Source organism: Tribolium castaneum, chromosome 4 (assembly GCF_031307605.1).
Source record: "Tribolium castaneum strain GA2 chromosome 4, icTriCast1.1, whole genome shotgun sequence".
In the NCBI taxonomy this organism is placed as follows: domain Eukaryota; kingdom Metazoa; phylum Arthropoda; class Insecta; order Coleoptera; family Tenebrionidae; genus Tribolium; species Tribolium castaneum.
The window spans coordinates 4,268,074-4,295,120 of record NC_087397.1 but is presented as its reverse complement, the minus strand read 5'-3'; the positions used below and the strand labels follow the sequence as shown (position 1 = coordinate 4,295,120).

The window sequence follows — 27,047 nt, the reverse complement described above, 5'->3', positions numbered from 1 at the left end:
TTTGTCTGCTTTTCCCGTAACATCGCTCACACCCAATGTAAATCTACTTACTTAGTGTCCCACTGTATTAATTCCGGAACGTTCGCGCGAACTCCCATTGACAGTTATTCTATTTGATTCGGAAATTCTCCAAAGTTATGCAGATGGAAAGTGATGTTTGGCTCGAGCCCTCGAGACTTGTCGAAAAATGTATTTCCAGAAGATATTTTAAGTGGTGTGCATTCCAAACACCGACCTCATCCAATTTAGAAAAAATGTGTTTCGCTAATAAACATTTTAATGAATTATCGTTGTGTAAATATTTACTTTCGGCAGCAATGCCAATTTCAATTCGGCGCTGATTTATTTAAATATTTGATTTTTCGAGTCTCCTGCTGCAAATTGCGTTAAATCAATTCGGGTTGGCAAACTCTCCTGCTGGTTTAGTGATGTGAGAAGTGAATCCAATACATGATTGACTGTTGGCAGTTTCAAATTTAACCGTGGAAAATGCGCAACCATTTAGCCGTTTCGTGCGGTTCCATTAGGGAAAAACAGCGGGAACACAGCCACACTTTTCCCAACAATGACCAATTAATATAAAACTTCGCCGAAGAGCCGTTCTCTGACGTCAAAACTTCGTGACTGCTTCATATTTTCGTTCAGGTTTTAAGTTCGCATTAAATGGGACGCTGAAAATTGACGAACATGATATAACAAAAACAACGCGTAAATATTGTTGGACACGAAAATTGCAACACCCGATTGTGATTGGCACAATTTGGGCTCGTTTCGGCTGAATTACGGCTTGTTACGTTCGTTATTAAATTAAAGGCAAAAGAACAACGCAGAAACACGGGCGGAGGTCACGCGTAAATTGCGACTGGAAAAATTACAAGCTATTTCTTGAGTAAAATCCGTTGTAATTTGTTTTTTGTGTCTTCAACCTTATACAAGGCTGGTCAATGAGGAGTGGATTTAAATGAACGTTTTCTGAAGAGTTGCAGGTAGCGGAATTCGCGCCGTCGTTTCTGGTCGGAGGTAACTTCCGCTGAATAATTTATTCCGACTGATCTTGTTTCTGTCTGCTGCGATAATCTAGAAATGCAGTTCATTACTTATGCACTAATTGTTTCGATTGGTCTTTCCGCTCTGTGAATTTTAAATCTAGTTTCTAATTACAGTCCGACTTGATCGTAAACTAATTAGTTTTTCCAGTATTATAAAAGGGTAACTTTCCCGTTAGATTATCCCCACCAAAGGGTAGGTTTCGTGTTAGATCGTTGGACGTGGAACTATCGCGTGAAGCGCTTCAGAAATGTCGCCCTTTGCCACTCTAGGGATGACTTGTAACTGTAACAGCCTGTTGAATACGCCCTTGCAGGCCATTGATAATCGGAGGACTCTGTCATTAGCGGCCGCAGGAGGGAAGTTTGGTCGACTAGTTCGCTCACTGCATCCTTAAAAGTCGTCCACAAAGAAGCTCCCGCAAATTAATTGCCCTGATAAAGTGTTCCCACATGTTAAACGCAACAATGAAAAGAATCCGACAAGAGTTTTCACGTGCGGGCACACAATGAGCTAAAAATACGTTATTCGATATTTCACAATCACTGACGCTCATCAACTTTTGATATGCGCAGCCGTAAAAAATCCTGTTGACAAACTGGGAAAAATCGCATTATCATAACAGAAATATTGGGACTTAATAATACACCAGGAGCCTATTTCTGGCCTGTCTGTCAGGAATCGTGTGAAATTATAAATATTTCATGCGGTTGTCGCGCGCTGACATTTGTGATGAGATGCTCATGGGGAGAAAACGACGAATAAGCAAGACAATAACCGAGCTCGACAAAATGAAAAACTTTACACACGGTCCGAATAGTGTCAAAGATCGAACTTTGTTGCCGCTGAGCTGTGAAAAAGTGCTTTCCTGGCGCTTTCCCGGAGAAAAGCGCTCGGACCTGGACATGGAATGTTACACCCCTCGCAACGATAAAATAGAAATTTACGTCCATTTCCTATACAGTAATTTCCTACTTTATTGCCACATCTCTATTCTTGTTATTCTGAAGCGATCCAATAACTCCAATAAATTCCCGATTCGACTCAAACAAATTACTCAATGCGGCATTCGAAAAATATTAAATACCTTTGTAATTAATTAAATATTTCCCTTATTAGAACCTTGCGTGTTTTCAAAAATACACTTCCTATTTTTTATTTTTAAAGAAAACATTCATATTGCTTCAGCGAGATATTCATCTCTGGAAATATTTACCAAACTGATATTTTTGAAATTTTATTTTTAACTAAATGTCAGGTGCAAATAATCATCCTCACAATCTATAATGACGACGGAAATAATTTTATCCACCGTCACTTAAAAGACAAATAATTAATATTTGTATAATTTATAAAATAAAAACACTTATTTACTCTAAATTGACCAAACATATTTGGGCAAGTGATGAATATATTTTAGTAAAATAAAAGTAGCTTTCTTTTCTCGTTTAAAATTATTCGCCTCCAAATACTTTATTTAAAACTAGTCAAGTACAGTTATTTATTAACATTAATTTCAACTCCATGCGGTTGTTTAATTGGTAAAGTAAATTCACAATTTTCTGTAAAACTCAGTCGTTAGTCACGCGCGTTCGCAAAAAATTTCACGCTTCTCGTCAAAATGGGCAAAATGCAAATGCACGTATGCAGATTCCAGGTTTTTCCGCCCACTCCCGTCAAAGTTTTATATCTCATTAGGACATCCGACAAGTCGGCTTTTTTCATTTAGTTTATTTACTTTGGTGGAAGCACAAAATGCTTCAGGGTGATAGCGTTATAAGATATCCCAATTATAAATCCAGAGTTCGTAATATAATTTTCCTTCTATGAAAGAGAAAATTTGTGTGTAAATTTATCTTCTCTCCAAATCAAATAAACCGGTGACCTGTCGTAATTCTTTTTCACTTTGTGTGCGCACCGAACCGTGATCGTTCCAGAGTGTACATTAATAAAGCTCTGCCTAGATAAAGAATTTATTTGACTTTGGGTTTTCTAAACGATTCAGCGCTCACAAAACGCAATAACACGCCCTCTAATAATAAATATAAACAAATCGGACTAAATAATAACCGGCCACGGCGAATTGAAATAAAAGCGCTTTGTATTTTCAACACGAAGTCGACCGCAAATTCAAAATTAATGCAGAAAAATCTAAACTTTGCATCTGCACGGCTTATAAATAAACAGCAGCTGTCCCTAGGCGAACTAAAAACATATTAACGTAATTTTTTTTTTCGATAAATAATAAAGACTTTTGGCGACAATATTGTGCTTCCTTGTGTTTTACATTAATTTTTCAAAAAAGATAATGATTTTAATTTAATCACAAGGATAATTTTAATATCGTGGAAGGGCGTGGGCGTGCGGCCGCACTGAGGGCCCTTGATTTGAGCGGGAGAGCGTTTCCATTAAGGGCGTCGTAAAGAGTGTTGCCCTTGCTGCTATAGTTAGATTTTTGATATGGCATCGTTGGTATTGTTTATGTCCGCGCGCACCGTCGTCGAATAACGCCAATAAAACGAAATCACCATAAAGACATAAAATTTGTTTTGTGTTTCCAGAATGTCCCCCCGCCCCCGACGGCATGGAGCGGTTTGCATGCCCCACCCCCGACAGGCAGGGCCGCTACCACTGCATAGACGACCACGTCCTTTGCGACGGCTTTATAGACTGTCCCTCCGGGGAAGACGAAGACCGGCAGGCCTGCATGTTTTATAAAACGGTACGTAGCCAATAATTCATCGCACACGAATTATTCAATGAGGACAAATTTATCACACGTTACACGAAAATGACAAACGGACCGTTGAATTTTTAAACGGATGCGGCTTTTGCCACTCTCACTGAGAAACTCTTACGGACAGGCTGGCCGAAGGGGAATTAAACATTTCGATGCGGAAACGAAAAACTAACTCGTTAATGCACAATGGGAGGCACAACAAGTGTACAATCTGGGAAAAATTTATACTATCCCGGCGCATCCACCATTTTTACAGAGTAAACTAGCGCCGGAAAATGCCACTTTTCAGGGACAAATTTGCAAAATAAACGTAAAACTGTTGGTATTACTTCATAATAATATCCGATAAGTGTATCACGGCACTCAGTTATAAATTTAGAAAAAGTTGTCAGCTTATGCAGTGGTTCATTTGTGGACAATCCTTTAACGTTTATTTGGTTGGAACCACCCTTACTTACAAAACTGTTTGTAGGTATTTCTGCTTTAAACGCGAGGGCTTTTCATTATATGATGGAACGATTATTTTGTTTAAAGAGCGAACTTGAGAGAATTTTATGTGAAGCACTTCTTTATGAAACGAATGCCTCGTAACTCATATTTGTCACAAATGTGAGAAACTATTTATGTCCTGTCGGTTGAGTTTTATGAGTGAGACACTTGAATCCTTGGAGATAGGTTTTTTATATGTTATCGAGTCTAAGGAAGCTCGGAATTACAATTAAATAAATGTGCCGTAAATAAGCTGATTCGGCAAAAGTAGTTTAAATTTTTGCAGTAATGGAGAGCAACACATCATTTTAATGTTGCTGTTTTTGGTGCAGAATCAATGGATTTAATCGAATTGTGCCAGATTAATTAAGGCGAGTGGTCTGGTCGTTGTGTCTGTTGGAAATTAAATGCCCCGAGTGTTTTGAAGCTGTAAACCTTGTTTACCATAAATACATCCTGGCTAATAATTTAAGAAGTAAAGAATACGAGTATAATAAAAAATCCGTTCTTCCTCCGTTCTCATTTTTCGCTTACTCCACATCATTAGGCGAACCCACATTCAAATACAACGTTCTTTTGTGTTTATTTAGTTGTTTTTTCGGAGGCTCTACGTTGAGGAAAAAACAACTCAACGATTCTTTTTTAAAAGTTCTCCCGGCACTTGAGATTGGTAAAACTCGTTTCCTTTGTATGGGATTGAAACGACGGCTAAAGAACACAGTTCTTGTATTTGAAATTAAAATAGAAATTGTTGCATGTTTTTTATATGGATTTTAAACGAACAACGTTACAGAGAGATTTATTATATGTTGTTTCGCAAGTTGGCGACAACGTGCCAAAGAAAAAAAAAGACCCGAATTTATTGCTGATTTAATGAATGAAAGCATTAACATTTGTGGGCTTGCGAAAAAGAGCGAACGCACAAAAACTCAACTAAAGAAAGAGCTCAAATGATATAATTTATGTCGGGTTTTTTCGAACGTCCAGAAAACAAAACGAGCAATCCAGCAAATTTCTTTATGTAAAGCTGGGGCATCAGTGTAAAACTACACAGGATATATCTCCTCCAAGAGAGTAAATTAAGTTTAAGACTGAGAGCTCCTGTGAAAGCAACAGGACTGGTGATTTATATTGCATCAAGTCGTAGCCTTTGGCCCAACATTGCAGCACTAAATGCTAGCTTAAACGGTTAATCCCTTCATGTTTCTTCACATCAATATGCAATATCACCGCTAGGCGGCTCTCAATAAAATTGGGTATTTTCGTCTGCAACAATTAGAAAAATTGGGGAAGCTGAGAGACCATAACTGGGAACTTTATTCCAAAGTTTGTTATTAGCGAAATTCAGCAACAGAATTCGTACATTTGGCGAGATTCGATCAAATTGGAAAAGATTTATGATCGGAGAAGTTCTATTCAATTCATTTCTGTGATTCAGAATCGTTTATTTGTGACTTTCTTCACACTTTACTACTGGTTTCGGGGAAACAAGTTGTTTTGCCCCTTCAAGGCTTTGTTGAGGAAATTGCCCCCACTTTTAAAACCAATACTCAAATTAGTTTGAAATAGTACAAACTGATTTAATTGACAAAATATGATTTGACCTTCAAATTAATCTTTTGTGACAAAACTCCCCGACTGACCTGAATTTTTTTGGATGTAGCTTTTAACAGTGCTCATTTTGCTTACTTTAAGAAATACTTTAATTTGTAAACTTCCGAATATAAGCATCGTCATTATGCACTTGGCACATATTATTACATAAAACCCTGTCAGACTATCTGTTTCTGATAAAATAATGTGTTCTTTAGTTAATTAATTCATCATGTTTGTTTGATAAGAATCACATTACTCGGAACTTTGTTGGGCGTTGTTGTTTATGGGTTAATTTACAATAATGCAGTTAGTAGATGCAAATATTTAATTAAATTCGAACAAGTGTTGGGGACACGTTTAAAGCTCGAAAGCTTGTTAGTTGCAGTAATGAATATCAATAAACGAAAAATATTTCCAAGAGGTATAGTTCCATAAATTGTTCAACAAAGCTAAAGCGATTACTGCGGTATCTCTTGAAGCAGTGCATAAATATTCGGCTAGAAAAAACCGCTGTGCAAGTTTATGTCCTGAAATCGGTTATTGTGTCCCCTTTCCGGATCATGTTGACCGTGTCAGAAACGAGGGCGAGATAGAATGAGCCGTGTCTCTTGACATGGTTCCAGCAACACTAGTCACATCTATCGCCCACGTCTGTTCCAACATTGGCCCTGACGTCGGCGTCGCGGCGTCGTCCTGTCTAAGACGTGGGTGCCCCCATTCATTACCGCGGATGCTCGGCTCCTCCTCTCCGCCGGAATTACTCATCAGCTCGGTCATCTAACGTTGCAATTTCTGTTTCAGACAAAAGCGCACCTGGACGTATTAGCCGACGCGCTTTTACGGTGGGCGCGCGGCCGTTAACCCCCCATGCCTCCGGGCGGTCCGGGGGGCGCCCGAAAGTCAGGTCCGCGCGTCCCTCAGATCGCCCCACCTCCGCCCACCGACTAGCGTATACTTCAGAGAGTAATAAGACTTCGCAAGTGGCAGCCGCGGACGACACACCACCTAGGGGACTTTGCTCATCAAAAACAAACACAATTTTCGGTCTGGAGGAAGCATTAACAAGTATCCAAGTAGTGGTCGGTGTGTGTGGGTCCCGACGAGCTGCAGCTCGCTGTGTAGTAACCATTCCCAAATAGTGCATTCCACTAGAACGACAGGAGCCTCTCCAACAAACCTCCCTCGATCGTCTGAAGAAGGCCTTAGCTACTTTTATTCCTTCTATTACAGCCCGTTTTCTTGCAGATTCAGACCAGTAGTTGGTGCTCTGTAGCGTTGGTTCTTTTCCAAAACATAAATAAGAATTAACACGGCGACAAAGGGTGAAGGTTACTGTCAAGCTTTGCCGTTTGGAGGCGTGTCGAATGTCAATCAAATTGTTTAGAAAATAATGAATATGTTAAAGCCTGTTTGTTACAAATTTATCACTGTTAATATTGTTAATATTCTAAAAAATACGAGAGACTTATATTTTAATCAGTCTCGACTCGTTAAATTGTTTGGAAAGAGTTCTGAAAGCACTCAGGAAAGCCCTAAAACACTCAACGCCAGCCACTATATGCACTTATAAATCATGTAGAAAAGAAGAAAATTTACAAAAAAAGTACTTAGTCGTAGTTTATTATACTAAGTGTGGCATTGTACAACTATTTATTGAAAAATCATGCTTTTGATGTAAGATATTTATGATTACGCACTTTATTAGATAACCTGGCTGTTGTTCAGAAGTTTTATCAGCAAGGGCGTGGAGCGACATTCTGTAATCAAAACACGGAGGCTGGGCCGTTGTTTGGAAACTAATCACTACACAGAAGTGTTCCCGAAAAAGAGAGAAAACGAATATGTCAGTTAATGGTATCGGGCGATGATTTTCACATCATCCTGAGCCACCGAAATCCATCAACTGACATTAAACGCTGTAGTCGACGAAACTCCCAACAACGGTTTTAAAGTTTTTCTTGCAGGATGTTACATGATTTGACTGTTAAAGATTTATGCGAAAGTTTGTAAAGAGGGATGTTTTTCGTTTCAAAGTATGAAAACTAATTAGACTGTAAGCTTACTGACGGAGCACTTTGTTAATAATATAATTAAAAAAAACTAAAAACGCGTATAGCTTATGAAGTACCGATGATAAAGTGATTTATTTTTGTACTTATTGCTGTGGTCTACGCAAGGTCGCTGAAAAATATCCTTCTTGGGCATGCACGAGTCGAGACAATAGAGTTGGCCAATTAATTTCGTTTCCGAACAAGACGGTTCACATTTCCGTTACGTACTGATTTTTTTTGTTAATTTAAGGAGACTCGAAATGAACGAAGCATCGGCCTACGAACCTAGCTTGTAGCTAAAATACGTAGACTTCCATAGCTGCAAGTGTTTACAACAGACTCCGGTGTGGAAATCGATTCTGGAACTCAAAACAACTGGAAACGGTTCATGAGTCAATAACCTCTATAATTCGGAATCTATCCCTATTAATCATCGAGAAAAAAGCAACGAGATGAATTATTGCACTCGCTGTTACTACTGACACAGTTAAACTGTCAAAACACTTGCAGCCGTGCAAACAACCAAACAGGGAAAATCAAGACCCTCGAAAAATTATTTTTCCACACACACAAACACAAAAAGATAGGTTTTAGTTGTTTCTCAGGGTCAAAAGGCATAATGTTCCACATTCCTTACCCACACGATCCTTCCTATCACCCGAGAAAATCGCCTCCGAGGAGACATTTTCGACGGACTCTCAAAATGAATCGTTCCTGACGTAGAATAAGAACTGCACTGCTGCACAAGAGCACTAATGCACCAATTTTCCTTCGTATATGTTGGACTTGATTTCGGTTAATCGTTTCTTTCCGATTCGTTTTTTAAGTGCACGATTTTACAGCGCTGAAGTGATGTGAAGTAACGGCAAAGCCGAGTTTTTTAATGTGATATATTCCTGCCACTGAAACTTTACAGTGTTTTCTCCTAATGTTTAACTGTGTGTGACTTTTTATCATATTTATAAATCGGCAGACTCCTTAAATTTAAACTAAAAGTTATTTTTCTACGTGCGCTATTACCTTTGCGTTCACGAGGGAGCTGTTTTCTTATTCTAGTCAATTTCTAGTCTGTAACCAAAGTAATAAGTGAATATATCAAGTGTAACTTGCAATAAGTATTTTTAACTATGTTCGAAGCAAATTTGAAAGTTACTTTTGGGAATCTGCAAGTGAAAGAGACACAATCACTTTCGTCAAGCCCCGAGATCGCTCCGCGACGATTTCAAACGTAATTTTCGAATGTGAGGCATTGTTTTGAAATTTTTAGTACAAGTTCCTGTATTGTAGGCAACGTTGCGTTCAGGTTATTTTTGTACAAAAATTAGAGCTAAGTTGAGGAAAGTTCGAAATGCTTTCGGATCCCCGGATGGGTTAGTGTAACATTTAAGGAGTCCCGACACGGCACCTGCACATAAATTATAATATAAAAAAGTAATAAAAATATATTCTATAAATATGAAGATATTTATTTTTTACGTGTTTAGTTTTGAACTAACGTAGTAACTGTTCATATGAATGTTTATAATAACAACAAATCTGCACTGATCTCTCTAAATTTTGGTACATGTGTTCTATTATAATAGATGTCACCATGCACTAACGCACAAACCGGAGGCATGCCCCACACGACACTCGCCGGAGTGGCCTCTGCGGCACGCCGCCCCCTCCGCACTTAGTTTAGTCAATTGTCGCAACCAAACATTCCCGCCCCATCCCCTGTCCTGTCACCGATGACCCGAAACTGAACGGATAGGTGGGCGGTGAGACCCGCGGAGTCCTATTGTAATAGTTAAATCTGACGGCCTAAATATTTTTATAAAGAAAAATAATAAAAATAGGTATTTGTTGACTGATCATTCTGCGCCTGTCATAGTTTCTCCGAAGACGCCGGGTCGTCTCTCACACCGACGCCGAAGGGTCTCACCACCTCAGCGTCCGACAACCGCTACCTTATTAATGTGTAAATGAGTATATTTTACTATTAGCCTATTTAAAACAGTATGATGTACAATATTATACGATACGATGTACTATACTAGATATCGGAGGTGCGCTATTATAAAAATCGGTTCAGAAGAGTGTCCACGCGACCTCTCTAAGAGTATGGGGTAACTATCTATCCTGATACATACCTATTATTATTATAACAGTAAATAATTATAAATGTACAATAAATGCCTCAGCCAATAAAATGGTCTTAAAATTGTCCGCTGTCTTGATGCTTCACCCCTCCCTAACACCCCAGAAATTATTTTCCCCACCCAATGTTTGGTAAAAAAGCTACTGAGCAGTTACAAGGCTATACAAATATTAATTAATTTTCATTTTACTTCTTACAACTGCACAAAGAGAACCTTTCTCATAACAGTTGGAAATAACAATAATGCTTGTCGTTGACTCAATTAATTAAGTTAATATTGTCCAGCTCTTGCTTGGTGTACTTTAATGAATTAGTTGGTTCCATGATTTCGCTTCTTTCTTCATAATTTGAATAAGATAGCCCCAATTTGTGTAATTTCCCAGACTGGGTCACTGCGTTATTCGAGATCTGGCCGCTTTTTGTGGTTCATAAAAACCTCGTCTATACAAATTTGTTTAGTTTGGCTCATATAATATAAGAGTTTTATCGTATGGCCATTCCGATTGTATCATCCCTCCGAATAATTTTTTTCCGAGAGTCCTTGACATCCCTGACCATCTCGCCAATCATAATAAACATTTTGTTGTCGTCCGATAAAACCCCGTAGGAGCTAAACCTGTAGTAAGTCTCCCGATGAAGTGGATTCTCTTGTTCGCAGCAGATCATCTTGTAAGTGAAGGTAAGAAAAATGTTCGCGCTATAAAGCTTGACCCAATTTAAGTGAACAAAAGACACTAAACTTGCACTGTTCAATGAATTAATCGAGTCTTCCTCAAACCAGCGCAAAATAGTGAATTACCATCAAATTACATTGAATTTTTACGGCTTAATTTATTAGGAGAGATATTTTAGAAAGAATTTATTGCTGAAGTTTAAACGACGAATAAGTTCAGTTGCAACCCACTAAAGTGCAAAGTTGGAAAATGCTGTTTTATTGCGTTACCTCAACTTGTATTCTGTTCACCGACAAAATGAAAATTTGTCGGATTTTCGGTGAATACCCTGAGAGACCCACAATGAGCCAGAATTACTAAAAACCAGCCACAAAATTTCTCTCCAGTGCAGTATTTTCACCGTACGTCAGAAACTATAATAATCACACAGCGCTTACAATTGAATAATTTATAGCATATTTTTCTATAATGTTAATTTTTCCAGTGTGTTTCTATAATTCTATAAGAAACGATACTTAAATACAGTTTGTAGAAAAATAAATTTTTATTTTAATGTGTTTTCTTCGTATTTTTGATGATTTGATTGCAACAAGTTAAAACTTTTAAAACTACCGGCAATTTCTTATGTCAGACACTATCAGCCGCTTTCGATTTTTTTAATCAGAACCTTAGTTATTTGTGTTCACAAGTTACAAAATCATCAAACAATGTTATAACGTTATTTCAAACAATTATGGACAAGTTAGCTCGTTTGTGATCCAGAAACTCTTTCATTTCAAGAGATTTGGACAAAATTTAGTCACAAAGTTTTTAAAATGAAAAAAAGAAAGAAAATATTACATTAACTAACACAGAAAAAACATGAAGTATCAAAGAAAAATATTTTCTACATTAATTTAACTTCTTTATCTTGCGTGTTACAAAAAAGCGTGTACATTTCTACTAATTTTATTTATACCGATATGTATGTACAATAGCAAATTAGCAAAAGAAGAGATACGAAAATGATTCCAATAAGCGTACGAATATTCAAGTGGACAGTATTTTCTTGTTCTTGAGTAGAAACTTGGATTTTTTCTCTACAATACGTTTTCTTTTCCTAAGAGGCCTAATACTATTTATTCCCGTGTTGTCTTCAACCTTCTCACTCACAATTTGACTAGAAATTAACTCTTCTCCCGTCTGACATGACGCATCTTGGGATTTCCCGCCATCGTCCCTAACTTTATTCAAGAGACCCTTTGGAAAAGGTAAAGGAATGGGAATGGGAATTGGAAGCGGTAGAGGCAGTATAAGAGGATAAGGAACCAAAATTGTAGGTGGTGGCACTAAATTATCCATCAATTTTCTATGGGCTGCAGCTTCGGAATTACAAAAATACTGTGTTTGGCTCAATCTGGAGGCCCCTTCTGGCTGTGTCTTATTAGCATCCTCTGAATTAAGTCTATTGGCTTCGAAATCAGTGGGGGTATGTCTTATCCGCAAATCCTGGGGCATATCACTCGAGAAAGTCTTATTCGTGCTAGTGCAGCTCGGCAAATTAACGTTTCTCTTTTTTTTCTTTTGTACTTTATTTCGGTGTCTTTTGGGCTCCGCTTCCTGCACTGACATCAGTTTGGAGGGATGTGCAACAGTGATCAGTGGCAAAGGCGACGTTTGTTGCGAGTTTTCCCCCAGTTTTGGGGATGAACTCGGCGACGAAACTTGCACTTCTGGCGACTTGCACTTGCTCATCCATAAATCGGGAGTGATCAGAGTCCCACTGGAGGACTCCTCCCCGTGGACGTGGGGGTGCATTTCAAGGTGGGCCCGCGTCTCGCGCCAGAAAATGTGCATCTTGTACTGATTTAAACATTTGTCGGAACAAAACTGCAACTGCGATGACCCGTCCTTAAATAAAAAATTGTAAACTTTGCTAGTGGTTTGAATTTACTACCTGGGAATCGACGTACGAAACCGTATGTCTGACGTGTCTGCACCAATCGCATGTCTTGTTTTTCTTGAAATTGGCCCTCCGTGACTGGGAGAAGCACAGCTCGGAACAGAATGTTGCAGCTGCTGAAGACAGGCCTGTGTTTTCGTCGACGGCTTTGCCGCACCATCCGCAACCCTCTGGAAGAGAGTTTTTGCCAGGAACTTAAATATTGTCAAAGCTTTTTATCAAAGGCGAATAAAATCAAAGTTCGATGATGAAAATATCGAAAACATAATCTAATTTGTCGAGGCTTTGAATATAAAAGCGGTAAAAGTGCACAAGGAGCTCCACATTGCGAATTGTAATTAAAACACGATCACAAAGTAAAGCAGGGACGCTCGTTTTTGGATTAAAAAATCACCATAGCAAAAAATGTTTTATTTAATTCTCTTATAGCTCAGACTTCTATCACGATGAATTATTTGCCTTAAAGCTGATCATTTTATTCTAAACTGAAAAAAGCATTTGGATGAGGCATAAATAATAACTTTCCGCATGACTGTTCTTCAGAGAGATTCTTACGGCTCATTAATTTTTCAAAATTATTACAGATAATAGCGATAACACATGTAATTCGATGAATATAAATAAAATTGCATAGACGTACGGATCCCATGTCGTTTGGGGTGATTTTGTTTAATTCACACTGTCTCATGATATTTTGTAAGTTAAAAGAAAAAAATGTTTTAAAGAGTAATTCTCTATTTTTCAACTTTCATAATACTAATTACCACATGATTTATTTAACAAAATAATGCTAAAAGCTTAAAATAATGTTTTATTTAAAATAATATTTATGGCCAAAATTGTAAAAATACTGGTTTGTTAGTGGAGTAAAAACCATTTTAACATTTTCAACCGGATATGTGATAATGAGCAAACAACAAACAAACAATATTTTCGAATTAGTTGCATTTGGAAGACTGTTTCCAGTTTATTCTCCATCGCTAAAAACTTAAATAGGTAACGGACAAGTTTTAGCAGTCCTAACTTTAATAGAAGGTTATAAACTCATTTAGTGTAGTTTAAAAATAAGTTGCAGTGTAGATAAGTGTTAAAGTTTTTAATTCGCGTGCCTAATATGTTGGGAGTAATTTCATCATGAGACTTTTCAGCCAACACAGTCCTCCTTGACCCCATTTCCCTCAAATTTCCCTTGTTTGAGCCAAAACGAGCATCAGCTCCGCCACTCTCACTCTTTTGCGTAGTACAGCAGCATTTTATTTAGCGATGAAAATAACTGCATAATTCGCCGCAAGGGTCGAATGCCGAAAGTGAGCAACTTCAAAGCCTAAGCAAATAAACCATTTCCCGGTTTAATTCTGGTAAAATCCCGCATAATGCGATGTTTTGATTCGGTCGCACGTGGCCAAAGATCAAATGAACCTTCCCTATACTATAACTCAAAGTTGGCGTAAAAGTGTGCAGGCTAATATTACACCGTCTCGAAATAGCCGCTCGGATTATCTTTCAGATGCGCCTCAAAGCGAAAAATTCCGCAACCCTTCGACACCCACCAAATGACGGGGGCATTTTTGATTAATTATAGCGACGGTGCTGGGCACTGTATTTCCGGGAACTCCACCCCTTGCAGCAAAGCCCAATGAAAGCTTTTCATCAATCTGATATTAATTGTGGACTTTAAAGCGTGAAGAAGGTTCGAAATATTTTGATTGGTATGGAATTCCACGAATAGCACACATGCTGAAGCATGGTTCGAGGAAATTATCGATAAAACTTATTCGCACAAAGGAAATTCGTTCAGCGGCTCACACAATGTGCCCTTTTTGCGCCCACCAACATGCATACAAGTCAGCTTCGTGCATTATACAGGTGTCACAAATGATTATGTTTTAGAAACTGCATGAGGTCCAGGAGTTATCACGAATATTGCAGTCACAAATTTTCATTTCATCGATAAATGTGGAAATGACAATTAGGGAGTTTCGATAACTCTGGGTGCATTCAATGCACGGTGAAAAACAAAATAATTGAATGGTCGGCGCATGTAATTTGAATATTCATAATTCTAACGAGGAATTTAATACTGATTAACATTCTTGTAATTACGATCATTGATTGAGCATAATGAGGTCTGATGAAATAAAACCTGGTTTTCGAAGTTTTTAAATTAAAAATTCGAGCTTTATTATTTCGCAATAATGTGGAAATAAAAACTAGCTGAAAATTTTCTTCCACCACAACATAGACAATCGTAAGTTTTTCAGGTGAAACAGAGCTGTATTTCTCATTAGAGCTTTTTCACGCGCAAAACGTAATAATTGAATCTAAGTATAACATAGCGAATTCAAACACCATTTGCGAAGTTTAAATTACAGCTTGAATTACGTTTACATTTTCAGCAGTTTTGTTGCAAGATTTTAGAAAATCATATTTATAAGCCCAGCTACTGAAAATGATGGTAATTTGACACATACATAAGTAAAGCAATTACCGTTGAATTTGGGAGACGGGGGTCCGGAGCTGTTGCTTCCGGAATGCGACTTGCAAGCACGTGCATCCCTGTGATTGTTATTGGCATATCCGTACCAGCCTAGGAGCTCATTCATGGCTGTTTCAGCAAATTCCTGCAACACATGAACAATGATTCCTTTACGAGAATTTTATCACCGGCAGATATCTTTAGAATTTGTTAATTAGCCTGGAAACATTTTCGTGTTATTACTAATAAAATCTTATCAAGGAAAAAAATCCATAAAACATTGCCATCTCGTGACAAAGCAGCGATTAAAACGGAATTTTATTCCACACTCGTCGGAATAACATAGCTGTTTCTTAAAATGCAAAACAGGAGGGTGTCTGCTTGCTTATTTTAATTAAACGAAGTGGTTATTAATAGTCGGAGTTACCCGATGCTCGTCTAAGAGAAGGCGAAATAAAACACCCTGGTTTCATTCCTGCAGATCATGTTCGCACTCTACATGCAGTTTTAATATAAGGAGTTGTTGCAGTTTGTGAAAACGATAGTCTCTCCATCTCGAGAACAAACGCCACTTCGAGGCGAATCAACTTCACCAGGTGCGAACCGACGGCACGGGCCTACGGCCAAAAATTTAACTTTTTTTCCTAAATTCCAGTCTCAATTATAGGTGAAATAACAGGAAGTTAGATGCACCTGGTGAATACCTAAAAAATCGTAACTTAAAGTAAGTAAAGTGAAAACTATGCAGTTGCTGAAGCCGAGAAATTCAATCCGTTGGAACGGAAGGGTAATTAATTCATAAATTTATTACGATCTAGAAAATACATATCTATGGCTTTCATGGCGTAATTTTTAGACCCTTGTGTAATAGCGATTAGATTTATTCAGCTAATGTAGTTGTACGAGTACATAATGCACATATAGGTGTAGCCTGATGGAAACAGGATACCCACCTCTGCGGAGGAGTTAAAGAGACGAAGAGGGCGTAGCTGGTTCAGCGTAGTAAACAGACACCGTGGTGTCAACTTTCAAAATGTCTCTAATTATACAGACAGAACAGTTTTGCCGCCAAAGAGTTCGCCTATTGAAATGTTAGCGGCGAATCCACCAAAAGTAACATTAGAACGAAAATGAGATAAAACCGAACGAAAAATATTTGAACACGTTATTAATGGATTTTTATTTTACTGATTCATAATGGTATTTCGGAACCTGAAATCCGATATTTGCACAGATTTATTAATTGAAAGATCGGATTGATTTTCAAACATACTAATTTGCAAAATACGGTGTTACATAAACAAAATTTGAGGGGGTTTAGTTTCGATCTAATAAATACAGGAATTATGTTACTTGAATAACTAAAAGCCTTTGGACAGATGTATATGCCTTCCAATTAACAAATAACAGTTAATAACCGCAAACGTGCTGCGATTTTGCCTCTGACCTTTTCTACGATAATTACTTCGTATTTTTTTTTAAATCATTTTGAAAATGTTACTACCTGATGATAGTATCGATCTTAAATATGCTCTTGTAACTTAATCTTTCCTCTACTCGATTCTATCTCTTTTCTCGACACTTTAAACCAATTTGGATCTATTATACCAGATGAACCCAGTTTTGCTATGTATGGAAATAATTACAGAAGCTTTTACAAATACGTATTACAAACAAAATATTGATAGAAAAAAATTACATTTTTCCAACTCCCACGATTTGTTTTTAGAAAAATATTTGAGAAAAAAAAATTAAAAAAAAGATTCAAGAATGGATTGACAGAGAGATATGTTTATATGTGCCCTAGTTTTTTGTAAGCCAATTTATAAGATTTGTTATAATAAATATAAAGAAGCAAAATTGTTAAATATATCAAACAGACCACCTTCGGAGCTTGATGTACGTTTAGGGAACATACGAATTTTTTTTTATTAATTCATGATTGTTCCATAGTCTGTCTCTGAAGGCTCCACTATTTTTTTGCAACAACTGAATGAATAACATAAAATATAATTAATAAAGATTTTTAGTTAGTAGGTTCCAAACACAATTTAGTTTTTTTTGTATTTGAATTTGAACTTTGAAAAATTGATTCCGGTAATAATGGCATTGCTAAACTGGTAGCAGTGTGGGTAACTTGAGGTGAAGCGGCGATTGGGATCCTTGTAAAGGAAAAATGTTTATTTGGCCAGCTCTAATGATGGGTAATTGTTTAAATAAAGGTTATTTGCTTGTCTGTTAGCCGCTTAAATTAAAATAATAAACATGTTTTGAGAAGTATGATTTGTAGAGCATCAACGGAATATCCAGCGAGATGCAAGGATATAAAATAACGTGTATTTACGATGTCTGGCTGATGGGTATCAGTTGCACGCCATCTGCCATTTGATACCCCCATATCAGGTATCGCGTTCATGTTACACATCCATGTTAGGCCCGTGCTCAAGCCTACAACGCATTTAAATTTTAACACAATCGACACGAAAAATAATCAAAACGCTCAAGAAAAAAATATAAATAAAATGTATATTTATGATATTATATCGGATACATTCTGGCCCCCTCTTTCCCGAACGAACACATCAACAATGACGAAATCTATTTTTAAATCGACATTGTAAATCTGTATGCTTTTAAAATAAACCAGACTTGTTAATTAAACATCGCAAAATTGAACCCACCTTTATATCATCGTTAAGCACTTCCTTTTTAATCGTAACTTTCGCAATTTCTTCGGCGCCACTTTTTTCCATAAATGAAAACCAAATGTGCAAAAAGGCCAAAACCAAAAATTCAAAACGCACTACTGACTCAATAAATGACGGACAAAATCACTTTTCACATTAATACTGCGCCACTAGGAAAATTTCGATGAGAACTACAAGCTGAGCTTTTCAATAATGTTGTGATTATTTTGGTACTCGAAGTGGGGTATTCCCGCCACACTTTCAAATTCAAAACGCGCAAGTCTACCAAATGCGCAAGCGCACCAAAACCAACCCCAAAATTGTGTAATGTCCAAAATTGCAAAACCCGCCCTTAGCTTGAAACACGTAATCGGTTTCATATCCAAATCTTGAATAATTCCTATATTTTAGTTTATCTTGAAACAAGAAGTTAAGAATCTTTACAGGAAAATCTTCAGGGCTATACGGCAAGTGCCCGATCAGGGGCACCAGCAGGAGCTGAAGGAATGGGCAAGACGTGATTTCAGGAGCAACGCTCATCACACGGATGAGATAACTATTAAAATGTACATCAAGTACGGGGAAAGGTGTTTAAAGGAACTGGAAAATACCATTTCTTTGGCAAAATAGGTTGTGATTGAAATGAATACACTTGTTAGATAAAAAACGGTTTTATTCAACAATTTAATTAAGTCTAGTCCATATGACAATAACGCAGTGAATCACTAACAAGAGTGTGAAAGAAGCGGTCACAACGCCTGAAATAATCTTGATATGAGTGGTCCTCAAATGACTCGCGAATATTATGTGGAACAAAGTGTTCGTTATGTGCTGGCCGTCCATAAACAGACAGGGCAAGATATTAACTAGAGCCAGCCCCATTGAAAACATAGCTAAATACCCTAGAAATTTGGTAGTAACATCGGGAATTCGCGTCCCTAAAAACGAATATTTTGGGACGTATGAGGACACCGTCACTGTCCTCACAAGATCAGACACGGGCCCAATGTAGATAACGTCGTTTTTGTTGACTCGCTTGATTTTAAACAAATTCGTGTTATTCGTTAAAATCGGTCTGAAACAATAAGTATCTTTGGGGCAAACATGGGGGTCAGATATGCAGAAATTTGTCGAGGCTTCGATCGCAGGTCTTCCAGGCAAACAGGCGTAAGGGGGCAGCTCCAAAATGCTGTCTTTACTATCCAAGTACTCAAAACACAATTTGCCTTTATTCTCTGAATGGCAGCAGCTTACAATCCCACTTTCGGAGTGTTTCAAATGAACGCTCTCATCCAGATCGCGCACAACGTCGCCCTCAATACAAAACGCGGGCTTTTTTGTGCGTAAAGCCACTAAACATTTGTACCACGCATTTTCATCGTCCACCTCACAATCATTAATTTTCAAAATTAAATCGCCAACATTTAAACCCCTATTTCCGAAAATTGGCGATTTTGCCTCAAATTCCGTTACCACAACTCCTTTACCAAAGTTGAAAAACGGTGAAAAAACGGACGGTAGAGAAGTGTAGAGTAAGTAAGCTACGAGTGCAATTAGCAAGTTGTGCCAAACTCCGGCGCACAAAATCTTGAGTCTTTTCCAAGGATTTAGAGAAAATAATTTGTCGGAATTTAAGTTAACGTAAGCCACTGGCAAAATAAAAATTACGTTGGCGCCCACATTGATCACATTTACGTCTTCTTGCACAGCCCCTAACGCATGGCCTAGCTCGTGCAAAACCGAACTGATTAGCAAAGTTAAACTGTAGTAACCCATTTCGGATGCTGGAAGGTTTATTCCCGGGACTACCGGCTGAATTATGCTTTCCTCGCCACTTGCCGAAGACAAAAAGTTTTGGAAGAAAGCCACTAACAATAGGTAGATCGAAGCAGGCAGCAAAACTAAACTCACACATAGCCCCAAATTAAACCACAAATTAAGAAATTTCGTGTTGTGACTGCCCCACTTAAGCAGCAATTTATTAAAGGCTGTCGTGGTCCACGAAAACTGGAACAATTTGATCTCCAGGCCCGTTCCTTTAAGAAATTGGATGTATCCGTAATGAGAACATGACTAAAATTGTGGTTTTTAAGGGCACTAAACGTGTTCCGACTTACTTTAAAAAACCTGTCCATGAAGAGAACCCATAAGTAAATCGCCGCTATTGTCATTAAGCCAAAAATCAAGTCCATTTTTAAGTTTTTAACTCATTTTTCAAAAAATTATTAAATTTCCTAACCCCACATAATAGAGTGGTGGCTACCAACGCAACGAATTGATAAAATAAAAACCACCAAACTTTCAATTGTTTAGTCGGTGGAGTGGGTAAATTTTGCAAAAACTAGAATGGAACAGTCAGAATCGGAAAATAACACAGAACTGGGAGACAAAAAGTCCTACGCTGGAATCCCCGAAGCCGAATTTGTCGTAAGTGTCGAAACCCCGTCCACATGTTTTTCGAAAAAACGTAACCTCAATCCCGACCTTATGATTTTTCCTGTCTCAGGAAGATGTGGATGCGTACATGGCGCGGCCCGAAAACAACAAAAACGTGGAAGAAGTGTTGAAAAAATTAGATAACCAACATGCCAAGTATAAGTTTATGGAATATAATTTATTGTCGAAGAAAAAACGGCTCCAGAACCAAGTCCCCGAGCTGAAGCGTTCGTTAACGATGATTGAGAAACTAGGCGAACAGAAAAACGAATTCGAGACTCAGTTTTTGCTCAGCGAACAGGTTTTCGCCAAAGCTAAAGTGCCACCAACTGAGACGGTGTTCCTGTGGCTGGGGGCCAATGTCATGCTTGAATATAGTTTAAAAGATGCTCAGGAGCTGCTCACGCAGAATATTGCTGCAGCTACTAAGAATTTAAAATATGTGGAACACGATCTCGACTTTTTGAGGTAACGCTTTGTTGGGGTTTACTTTAGGCTGAGTCAATTTTCAGGGATCAGTTTACGACAACCGAGGTCAATATGGCGAGAGTGTTCAACTGGGACGTGAAGAGACGCCAAGCTGCGAAAGCAGCGGCAAAATGAGGCTCCAAGTGACCATTTAGCACTGTTTTAATTTTGTTACAAGATCTGTCACTGCTGCTTTATATCGTCCAGTTTTGCAAAATATATTTTCGCGCTCGCACTTTTACAGTGCATGTAAATCACATGTTACTTCCAGCTTGAGCATTTAATAACTTAGCTTTTATTTAACCCGTTTCTGTGAATAAAACTATTTCTAATAAGGAAATAACTTTAATTGCTAATAAACACAGACTGTTTCTTCAAACTTCTTTTGCCAAGTGCATAAAATTTTATAAATGAAAAAATAATACTGCAAATAACAGTCCACATAATATTCAATATACGAACATAAAAGTGCTTCTCAAAAATGGTAGTTAAGGCATCACCTGAATTAATTTACAGGTTGAGTTAAGTACAATGTGAAGACCGACTAAAGTCTTAAAATTTCACAATTCTAAAACAAACTAAAAATTAATTCATAAAAGGAACAAAAATAAAATTCTAAAAATAAAAAACAATGTATAATATGGCAAAGAGGAGCATCACTGGTCGGCGTTTTCTGGAGGCTGTTCAGCTGGGGCCTCTTCAGAGGGCGCCGCCGCGGCCGCTGCCTCCTCCGGCGGGTTCTCGTCGCCCCCAGTTGGCTCAAAACCTTCCTCCAAGGGAGCGCCTTCCTCGTCAGCCGGAGCTGGAGGCTCCATACTGATCCTCAGCTCCTCCAACTCTTGGTTGAGAGCCTCAACGCGGGCCTGGTACTCATCTATCTTCGTTTTCATTTGAGCGAAGGTCTCGATCCCTGCTTGCATGGCCAAGCGGTCCCGAATGTACCTAAATAAAAAAATCAAACTCCTGGCAAAACATTGTGCAATAGTCACTCTAAAGCATCTTCGGGTTTCTCAGGCTCCTCGTAAAGATTGACGAGGACCTTGGTTAAGGCATCCATAACCCCATTCTTCTCCAGGTACTTACGGAACTCCTCGCGTTTTCCCTCGGACGGCTAGTGGGAAAAGTTGAGGTTAAAGGGTAAGTCGGGGCGGATAACTTGCCTTGAAAGTTGGATTCGACATTTCGCAAAACAGCTAAATAAATGGGTGGTTGTACACGTGTAAATCACAAGATTTGGACGAATTTGTGGCTCGCAACCGTTCAAGTATCAAGTTTTGGGTGAGCTTTGACACTGTGTGGGTAAAATGACAAATTAGGAGCTGTCACAACACCTTTCAACGGGTTAATTAACAAATTTACGGAAATTATAAAATAAAACGCTGAAAACAGCGTTTTCGTCAACAACACAAATTCAAAGAAACTTCGTTAACTGGGAACGTTCGCGGTTATTAGGTTGCTGGCATTGGGCAACTGGTTACTCGATGTGCGGCGCCGGGTTTAAAACATTCCTCAATTTATTGATTTAACAATTTATGCAAGCTTTACGAGGACCATTTTAATTAAATTAATGTTTTACACCAGTTTCTGAATAAAATAAGTTGGTGTCTTGTTGTAAAACTCTTAATTAATTTATTATTAATACCTAACAGATGTCACTGGGTCACGTAACGTCAAAAAAGTGACAGTTGTTGGTAAATAAAATGTTGCAAATAAGTGTATTTTTCTTTTGATCTGTTATGTTTGGACAACTCAGCACCCGTAAGTAACTGGGGGAAGTACACAAATGTAGTTCTTACGTAACAGTTCTTAGAAACACGTCAAGACCCCAGTTGTAAAAAATGACAAAAATCAGTGAAATCAGCCGAAATTCGTCTGCAAGCCTTTCCGACGATGACGAGGAGACAAGAGTGCGCAAATTTGCAAAACACATGCTCAAGAGCTCCCTATTTATCGGTACGTTTCTGGAAAAAAGGCTGGTTGAACCTTTGAACTCGTACCGCGATGTAATTAAAATATGCGACGATGAACACGACCTTATTGCGAATTTAAAAGCAGTGAGGAAGCGCTGCTTGAAGCATTTTACCAAAAATGTGTGGATTGGTATCACGGAGCCGAAAACAATCGGGGCCCCGGCAGGTTACAATTTGTGGGTGAGTCTGGACGAAGAGGTTTTTGGGAGTTTTTGGTACAAAATCAAAAACGTTGAATTCTTCCACAATGAAGTTAGAGTCAAGCTTGAAGTTGTGAGGCCAGTCAGAGAGAAGACTCCAGTTCATAATATAACTCCCACTCAGATTTTTGAAGACGTTTCTCAGAAGAATTTGGGTGAATTGGGTGCAAAATTTCAGGAGTTTTTCAAGGATCAGTTGAGGAACTTGTTTACTGAAACCTTGACTTGGCCCAACATTAAACAAGCCACCATATTTATGGTTCTTTTGTTATCAACACTGATCACTTTCTTGATACACACCATCAAGTACCTTCTAGACTATCTCCTGAAACTTTTGCGTGAAACGCAAGGACTTATCAGGGTTTGCACCCCAATTATTGTCAACTTTATGACTTTAATTTCGAATACCATTTGTGGATTTTATTCTTTATTGGCGGTTTTGTGGCGAAATCGGTCACCACCAATCAATCAATTACACATATCTCCGTATGATGTACCATATTATAGAAGTAATATGAGGGCATTACCTTACCAGGCAGGAGACTTTCAAAGGTATCGCAAATCTCGCGGATCTTCAGTCAAGATCACTCCGTTGGATTAAGTTTCTTTGCATTATATAATTCTGTTTGCATTTTTAATCACATCGCTGCAAAGTGGGGCACTAGGCAAAGCTACTTTATTGTAGTCGACTCACAATGTAAATAATTTGTGTAATATTGCTTTTATCTGGGCTCAGGAATGTTGACATTGGGACTTGTACAGATAAAAACTAGATGCGTTTTGTGGTCAAAAAACTATGTATTTTATTGTAGACTTAATAACGAAATATTTATAAGTGAAACAACTCGTATCTATTTTTATAATTGTTGAAAAATACAAATGTTAAAAAAATTGGCGTGCTTTTATTTTGTGACCAAAACTACCCAAATAAGAAATTCAATTCAATTTGGTATGGAAATTAACTATTTTTTGGTTAAAAAAAAAAAAAACTCAAACTCCCTCCACGGTTGAGTCAATAGTAGTTTCTTTTCCTGTCTATTCTACGAACCAAAAGTTACCAAATGGTGGATTTGGTGATTTTTTGCAGAGAGGTTAAGTACGATTTTGTTTATTTACCCGAAGATTAATTACTAGTATTACAATTCAGTAAATATCCGGAGTTAAATACTCGTCTTCACAATGACCGAAGACGTGCAGAGACACTCCGTACATACGTTAGTATTCCGTTCCTTGAAACGGTCTCACGACATGTTTCTCTCAAACCAGGGACTACTGCCATCAGTGGACGAAAAAGCGTGAGTAACAAACCACAAAAACAAGCAGCCCTTAATATTACGAATTAAATAGCGAAATGGTGCGAAAAGCCATAAAAGCCCGTGACTTGTACGGCCTAGTCTTTGACGACGTTAAGAAAATGCAAGCTATGAAGCACTTACGGGAGGCAGAAGCTGGGCCAAACCCCCCACCACCGGGCACACGCACTGACGACGCGGCCCCAAACACCGAGGGGGCTGTTGTACCGTACACTGACACAAGTTTGATGACACGAAGCGTCCAAAATAACACACAAAACCAGCTCGCCAATTTAATGAAAAAAGTCCCCACAATGCCAAAGCCGAAATGGCACGCCCCTTGGAAGCTATACAGGGTGATTGCGGGGCATTTGGGGTGGGTCAGGTGTGTTTCGGTGGAGCCAGGAAATGAGGTATAAAATTTTTGTTGGCAGCAAATTTGTTACCGTTTTTTTGTTAGTGGTTTGCGACCGGCGCAGCGGACCGAATAATAAAAATCTGGGACCTGGCAAGTGGGCAGTTGAAAGTGTCCCTAACTGGGCATGTGAGCACGGTCAGAGGGTTGGCTGTGAGCAGTAGACACCCTTATTTGTTCAGTTGCGGTGAAGACAGACAGGTCAAGTGTTGGGATTTGGAGTACAACAAAGTCATTAGACATTACCATGGCCATTTATCGGCTGTATACTCTCTAGCGCTTCACCCCACAATCGATGTTTTATTAACAGCAGGGCGTGATTCAACAGCCCGGGTTTGGGACATGAGGACGAAAGCAAATGTTCACACTTTGACCGGCCACACGCATACTGTAGCTAGCGTGGTGGCGCAAGCCTCCGAACCTCAAGTTATCACAGGATCTCATGATACCACAATCAGATTATGGGACCTGGCAGCTGGGAAATCAATTTGTACGCTTACCAATCACAAAAAGAGCGTTAGAGATGTGATTCTCCACCCGACTTTGTACGATTGTTTAATTATTTTTTTTGTAATTATTTTATTATTTGTAGGAACATGTTCGCGTCGGGCTCACCCGATAACATAAAACAGTGGAAATGTCCTGACGGGAAATTCATACAGAATTTGTCCGGTCATAATGCTATTGTTAATTGTCTCGCTGTCAATCCAGAAGGCGTCCTGGTTTCAGGGGGCGATAATGGAACTTTACATTTCTGGGATTGGAGGACCGGTTACAATTTCCAAAGATTACAAGTAATTTTTGTAACTTTGAAGGAAGTCAATCGATTAATGTTACATTTTTAGGCCCCAGTACAACCTGGGTCAATGGACAGTGAAGCTGGAATATTCTCAATGATTTTCGACAATTCTGGCTCAAGATTAATCACAACTGAAGCTGACAAGACCATCAAAATCTACAAAGAGGATGAAACTGCGACTGAAGAAACGCATCCGATTAACTGGAAACCCGATATTTTGAAACGGAGGAAATTCTAATTCTATGATTAAAATAATTTGTATTTTTATAAAAATAATAAATAAAATTTTATGAGCTACTAAAAAGTTTTAATTTTACCCAACTTTGCATTATTTATCAAATTTTCCGAAAATTAATCAAACCATTTGACATTTCTAGACCATTAATAATCGCAGAAGTGCACAAAACTTACGATTTTCTAGATGTAAAATCGTGAGGGTAAAGGTTAAAATGCTCTACGATAAATAATTTTTAATTTGATAAAAACAATAAATTAATTCGTTTGCGAATTTGGAATGCTTGTTACCAATCATATTTCCTCGTTCAAGTCGTAATCTTCCTCAGGGAAGTCGCCACATTCAACGTTGTGTGGCTTAACAAAGGCGCCATAATTATTAGCACATTCAAAATATTTCTTGCCTTTAAATCTGCAACAAAAGCTAGAATTTTTTTTCAACTGATGGTCGTAACTTACGTTCCATCGTTTTTGCCCAAAGGTTCGTCATACTTGACCCCTATCCAATATCCAGGTAAGGTCTCAACAGGCCCTGTGTACATCACAGTGCCAAGTCTGCAGGGAGCATTGGCTACAGTAACTTTGCATCTTGAACCAATTGGCGTGCTTTCTGCCAGTTGTTTTTCCTCTGACATTTGCTTTTCTTTCTTTTTTATATTCTCCTCGTTATATTGCCCTGAAAATTTACAATTTATTCTGGAAAATCTTGGGTTTTGGTGGCAATTTACCCATTTTATTTTTCATTAAAAATGCCTTGACTGAATCTGTCTTTTTATTGTACTCTTCCTCGGGTAACTCATATTTAGGCACATCTCCAAAATCAAGCTCATTGCGTATATTAAACTGGTCAATCACGTGTAGTCTCATTCCATCGTCCAAGGGATAAGAACCAAGCAAAGCCTCATTGTTTGAAAGTGAACAAATGTGCTTATTATCCTTGTTGTACGCTTCAATTTGCATCGTATTGCAATTGCCTCCTGTTATTAACTCGAGTTTTGCCTGAAATATTGAAGTTGCGATCCGACTTCGTCAGAAAATGCAAAAATTTGTACCTTTAGGTCCGATATGGTTATGTCCTTAGGAAATCGCTTTTCTTCAAACGAAACATCGTCTTTCGAAGTGCTTATGTGAAGTCTCACAAAATCAGATGTAATTACTTTAAAATCGGCCATACCGCATGAATAATCAACAAAATTCAATTTGAAAAATGTGAAAAATGACTAATAATTTTTTTGTTTTCTGGTGTCAGGGTAGACAACCAATCCAACCAAAAATTAATATTGGTTCGATATTTTTAATACAAATAATACGTAATAAATTAGCCCAAACTAATTTAACTGCATATAAATTAGAAATTTATCGTTTGAGCAAACATCAAGGCAAATAAATCA

General features: G+C 38.2%; 9 protein-coding genes across 10 annotated transcripts in view; 5 read left to right on the top strand and 4 right to left on the bottom strand.

Annotated features, from left to right (window-relative positions):
- The window catches only part of jeb (jelly belly), a 34,209-nt gene extending 24,080 nt beyond the window's left edge, over positions 1-10,129 (top strand). Inside the window, exons 2-3 of the mRNA XM_008203287.3 lie at positions 3,609-3,769; positions 6,674-10,129. Of these exons, the coding sequence (XP_008201509.1) occupies positions 3,609-3,769; positions 6,674-6,733 (221 nt within the window). The 3' untranslated portion in view covers positions 6,734-10,129. The remainder of the gene's footprint in view (positions 1-3,608; positions 3,770-6,673) is intronic.
- A 1,540-nt stretch (positions 10,130-11,669) lies between these two features.
- Sobp (Sine oculis-binding protein) lies at positions 11,670-17,970 on the bottom strand. Its single transcript, XM_962708.5, has 4 exons — positions 17,837-17,970; positions 15,168-15,300; positions 12,674-12,849; positions 11,670-12,627 (listed from the first exon to the last, which is right to left on the bottom strand). The coding sequence occupies exons 1-4, from the start codon at positions 17,906-17,908 to the stop codon at positions 11,767-11,769; spliced, it is 1,242 nt and encodes a 413-aa protein (XP_967801.1). The 5' UTR covers positions 17,909-17,970; the 3' UTR covers positions 11,670-11,766.
- A 63-nt stretch (positions 17,971-18,033) lies between these two features.
- On the top strand, positions 18,034-19,921 carry LOC656246 (uncharacterized protein). The gene is made up of 2 exons (XM_962787.4): positions 18,034-18,208; positions 18,254-19,921. Exons 1-2 carry the CDS (start codon positions 18,170-18,172, stop codon positions 18,470-18,472), a joined length of 258 nt encoding a protein of 85 aa, XP_967880.1. The 5' UTR covers positions 18,034-18,169; the 3' UTR covers positions 18,473-19,921.
- Positions 18,495-20,101, bottom strand: S2P (site-2 protease). The gene is made up of 2 exons (XM_962868.4): positions 19,960-20,101; positions 18,495-19,915 (listed from the first exon to the last, which is right to left on the bottom strand). The coding sequence occupies exons 1-2, from the start codon at positions 20,032-20,034 to the stop codon at positions 18,527-18,529; spliced, it is 1,464 nt and encodes a 487-aa protein (XP_967961.1). The 5' UTR covers positions 20,035-20,101; the 3' UTR covers positions 18,495-18,526.
- A 27-nt stretch (positions 20,102-20,128) lies between these two features.
- LOC656410 (prefoldin subunit 3) lies at positions 20,129-21,089 on the top strand. Its single transcript, XM_962943.5, has 3 exons — positions 20,129-20,269; positions 20,349-20,746; positions 20,791-21,089. Exons 1-3 carry the CDS (start codon positions 20,189-20,191, stop codon positions 20,879-20,881), a joined length of 570 nt encoding a protein of 189 aa, XP_968036.1. The 5' UTR covers positions 20,129-20,188; the 3' UTR covers positions 20,882-21,089.
- A 279-nt stretch (positions 21,090-21,368) lies between these two features.
- Positions 21,369-22,186, bottom strand: LOC656494 (uncharacterized protein). The gene is made up of 3 exons (XM_963020.4): positions 21,907-22,186; positions 21,736-21,857; positions 21,369-21,688 (listed from the first exon to the last, which is right to left on the bottom strand). The coding sequence occupies exons 1-3, from the start codon at positions 21,925-21,927 to the stop codon at positions 21,403-21,405; spliced, it is 429 nt and encodes a 142-aa protein (XP_968113.1). The 5' UTR covers positions 21,928-22,186; the 3' UTR covers positions 21,369-21,402.
- A 166-nt stretch (positions 22,187-22,352) lies between these two features.
- On the top strand, positions 22,353-23,802 carry LOC656577 (uncharacterized protein). Its single transcript, XM_963098.4, has 2 exons — positions 22,353-22,504; positions 22,557-23,802. The coding sequence occupies exon 2, from the start codon at positions 22,585-22,587 to the stop codon at positions 23,515-23,517; it is 933 nt and encodes a 310-aa protein (XP_968191.1). The 5' UTR covers positions 22,353-22,504; positions 22,557-22,584; the 3' UTR covers positions 23,518-23,802.
- Positions 23,803-23,899: 97 nt separating this feature from the next.
- Tango4 (Transport and Golgi organization 4) lies at positions 23,900-25,719 on the top strand. Its single transcript, XM_963174.5, has 6 exons — positions 23,900-24,012; positions 24,064-24,211; positions 24,264-24,621; positions 24,669-25,168; positions 25,216-25,417; positions 25,469-25,719. The coding sequence occupies exons 2-6, from the start codon at positions 24,096-24,098 to the stop codon at positions 25,658-25,660; spliced, it is 1,368 nt and encodes a 455-aa protein (XP_968267.1). The 5' UTR covers positions 23,900-24,012; positions 24,064-24,095; the 3' UTR covers positions 25,661-25,719.
- On the bottom strand, positions 25,708-26,917 carry Tbcb (Tubulin-binding cofactor B). 2 transcript variants are annotated; one of them, XM_064356045.1, is made up of 5 exons: positions 26,709-26,917; positions 26,385-26,655; positions 26,116-26,332; positions 25,948-26,068; positions 25,708-25,876 (listed from the first exon to the last, which is right to left on the bottom strand). In XM_064356045.1, the coding sequence occupies exons 1-4, from the start codon at positions 26,826-26,828 to the stop codon at positions 25,951-25,953; spliced, it is 726 nt and encodes a 241-aa protein (XP_064212115.1). In that variant the 5' UTR covers positions 26,829-26,917; the 3' UTR covers positions 25,708-25,876; positions 25,948-25,950. The 2 variants fall into 2 exon arrangements, with proteins under 2 accessions (XP_064212115.1, XP_968339.1); XM_963246.4 differs by lacking the exon at positions 25,708-25,876 and having other exon boundaries at positions 25,878-26,068.
- Between the last annotated feature and the right edge of the window lie 130 nt (positions 26,918-27,047).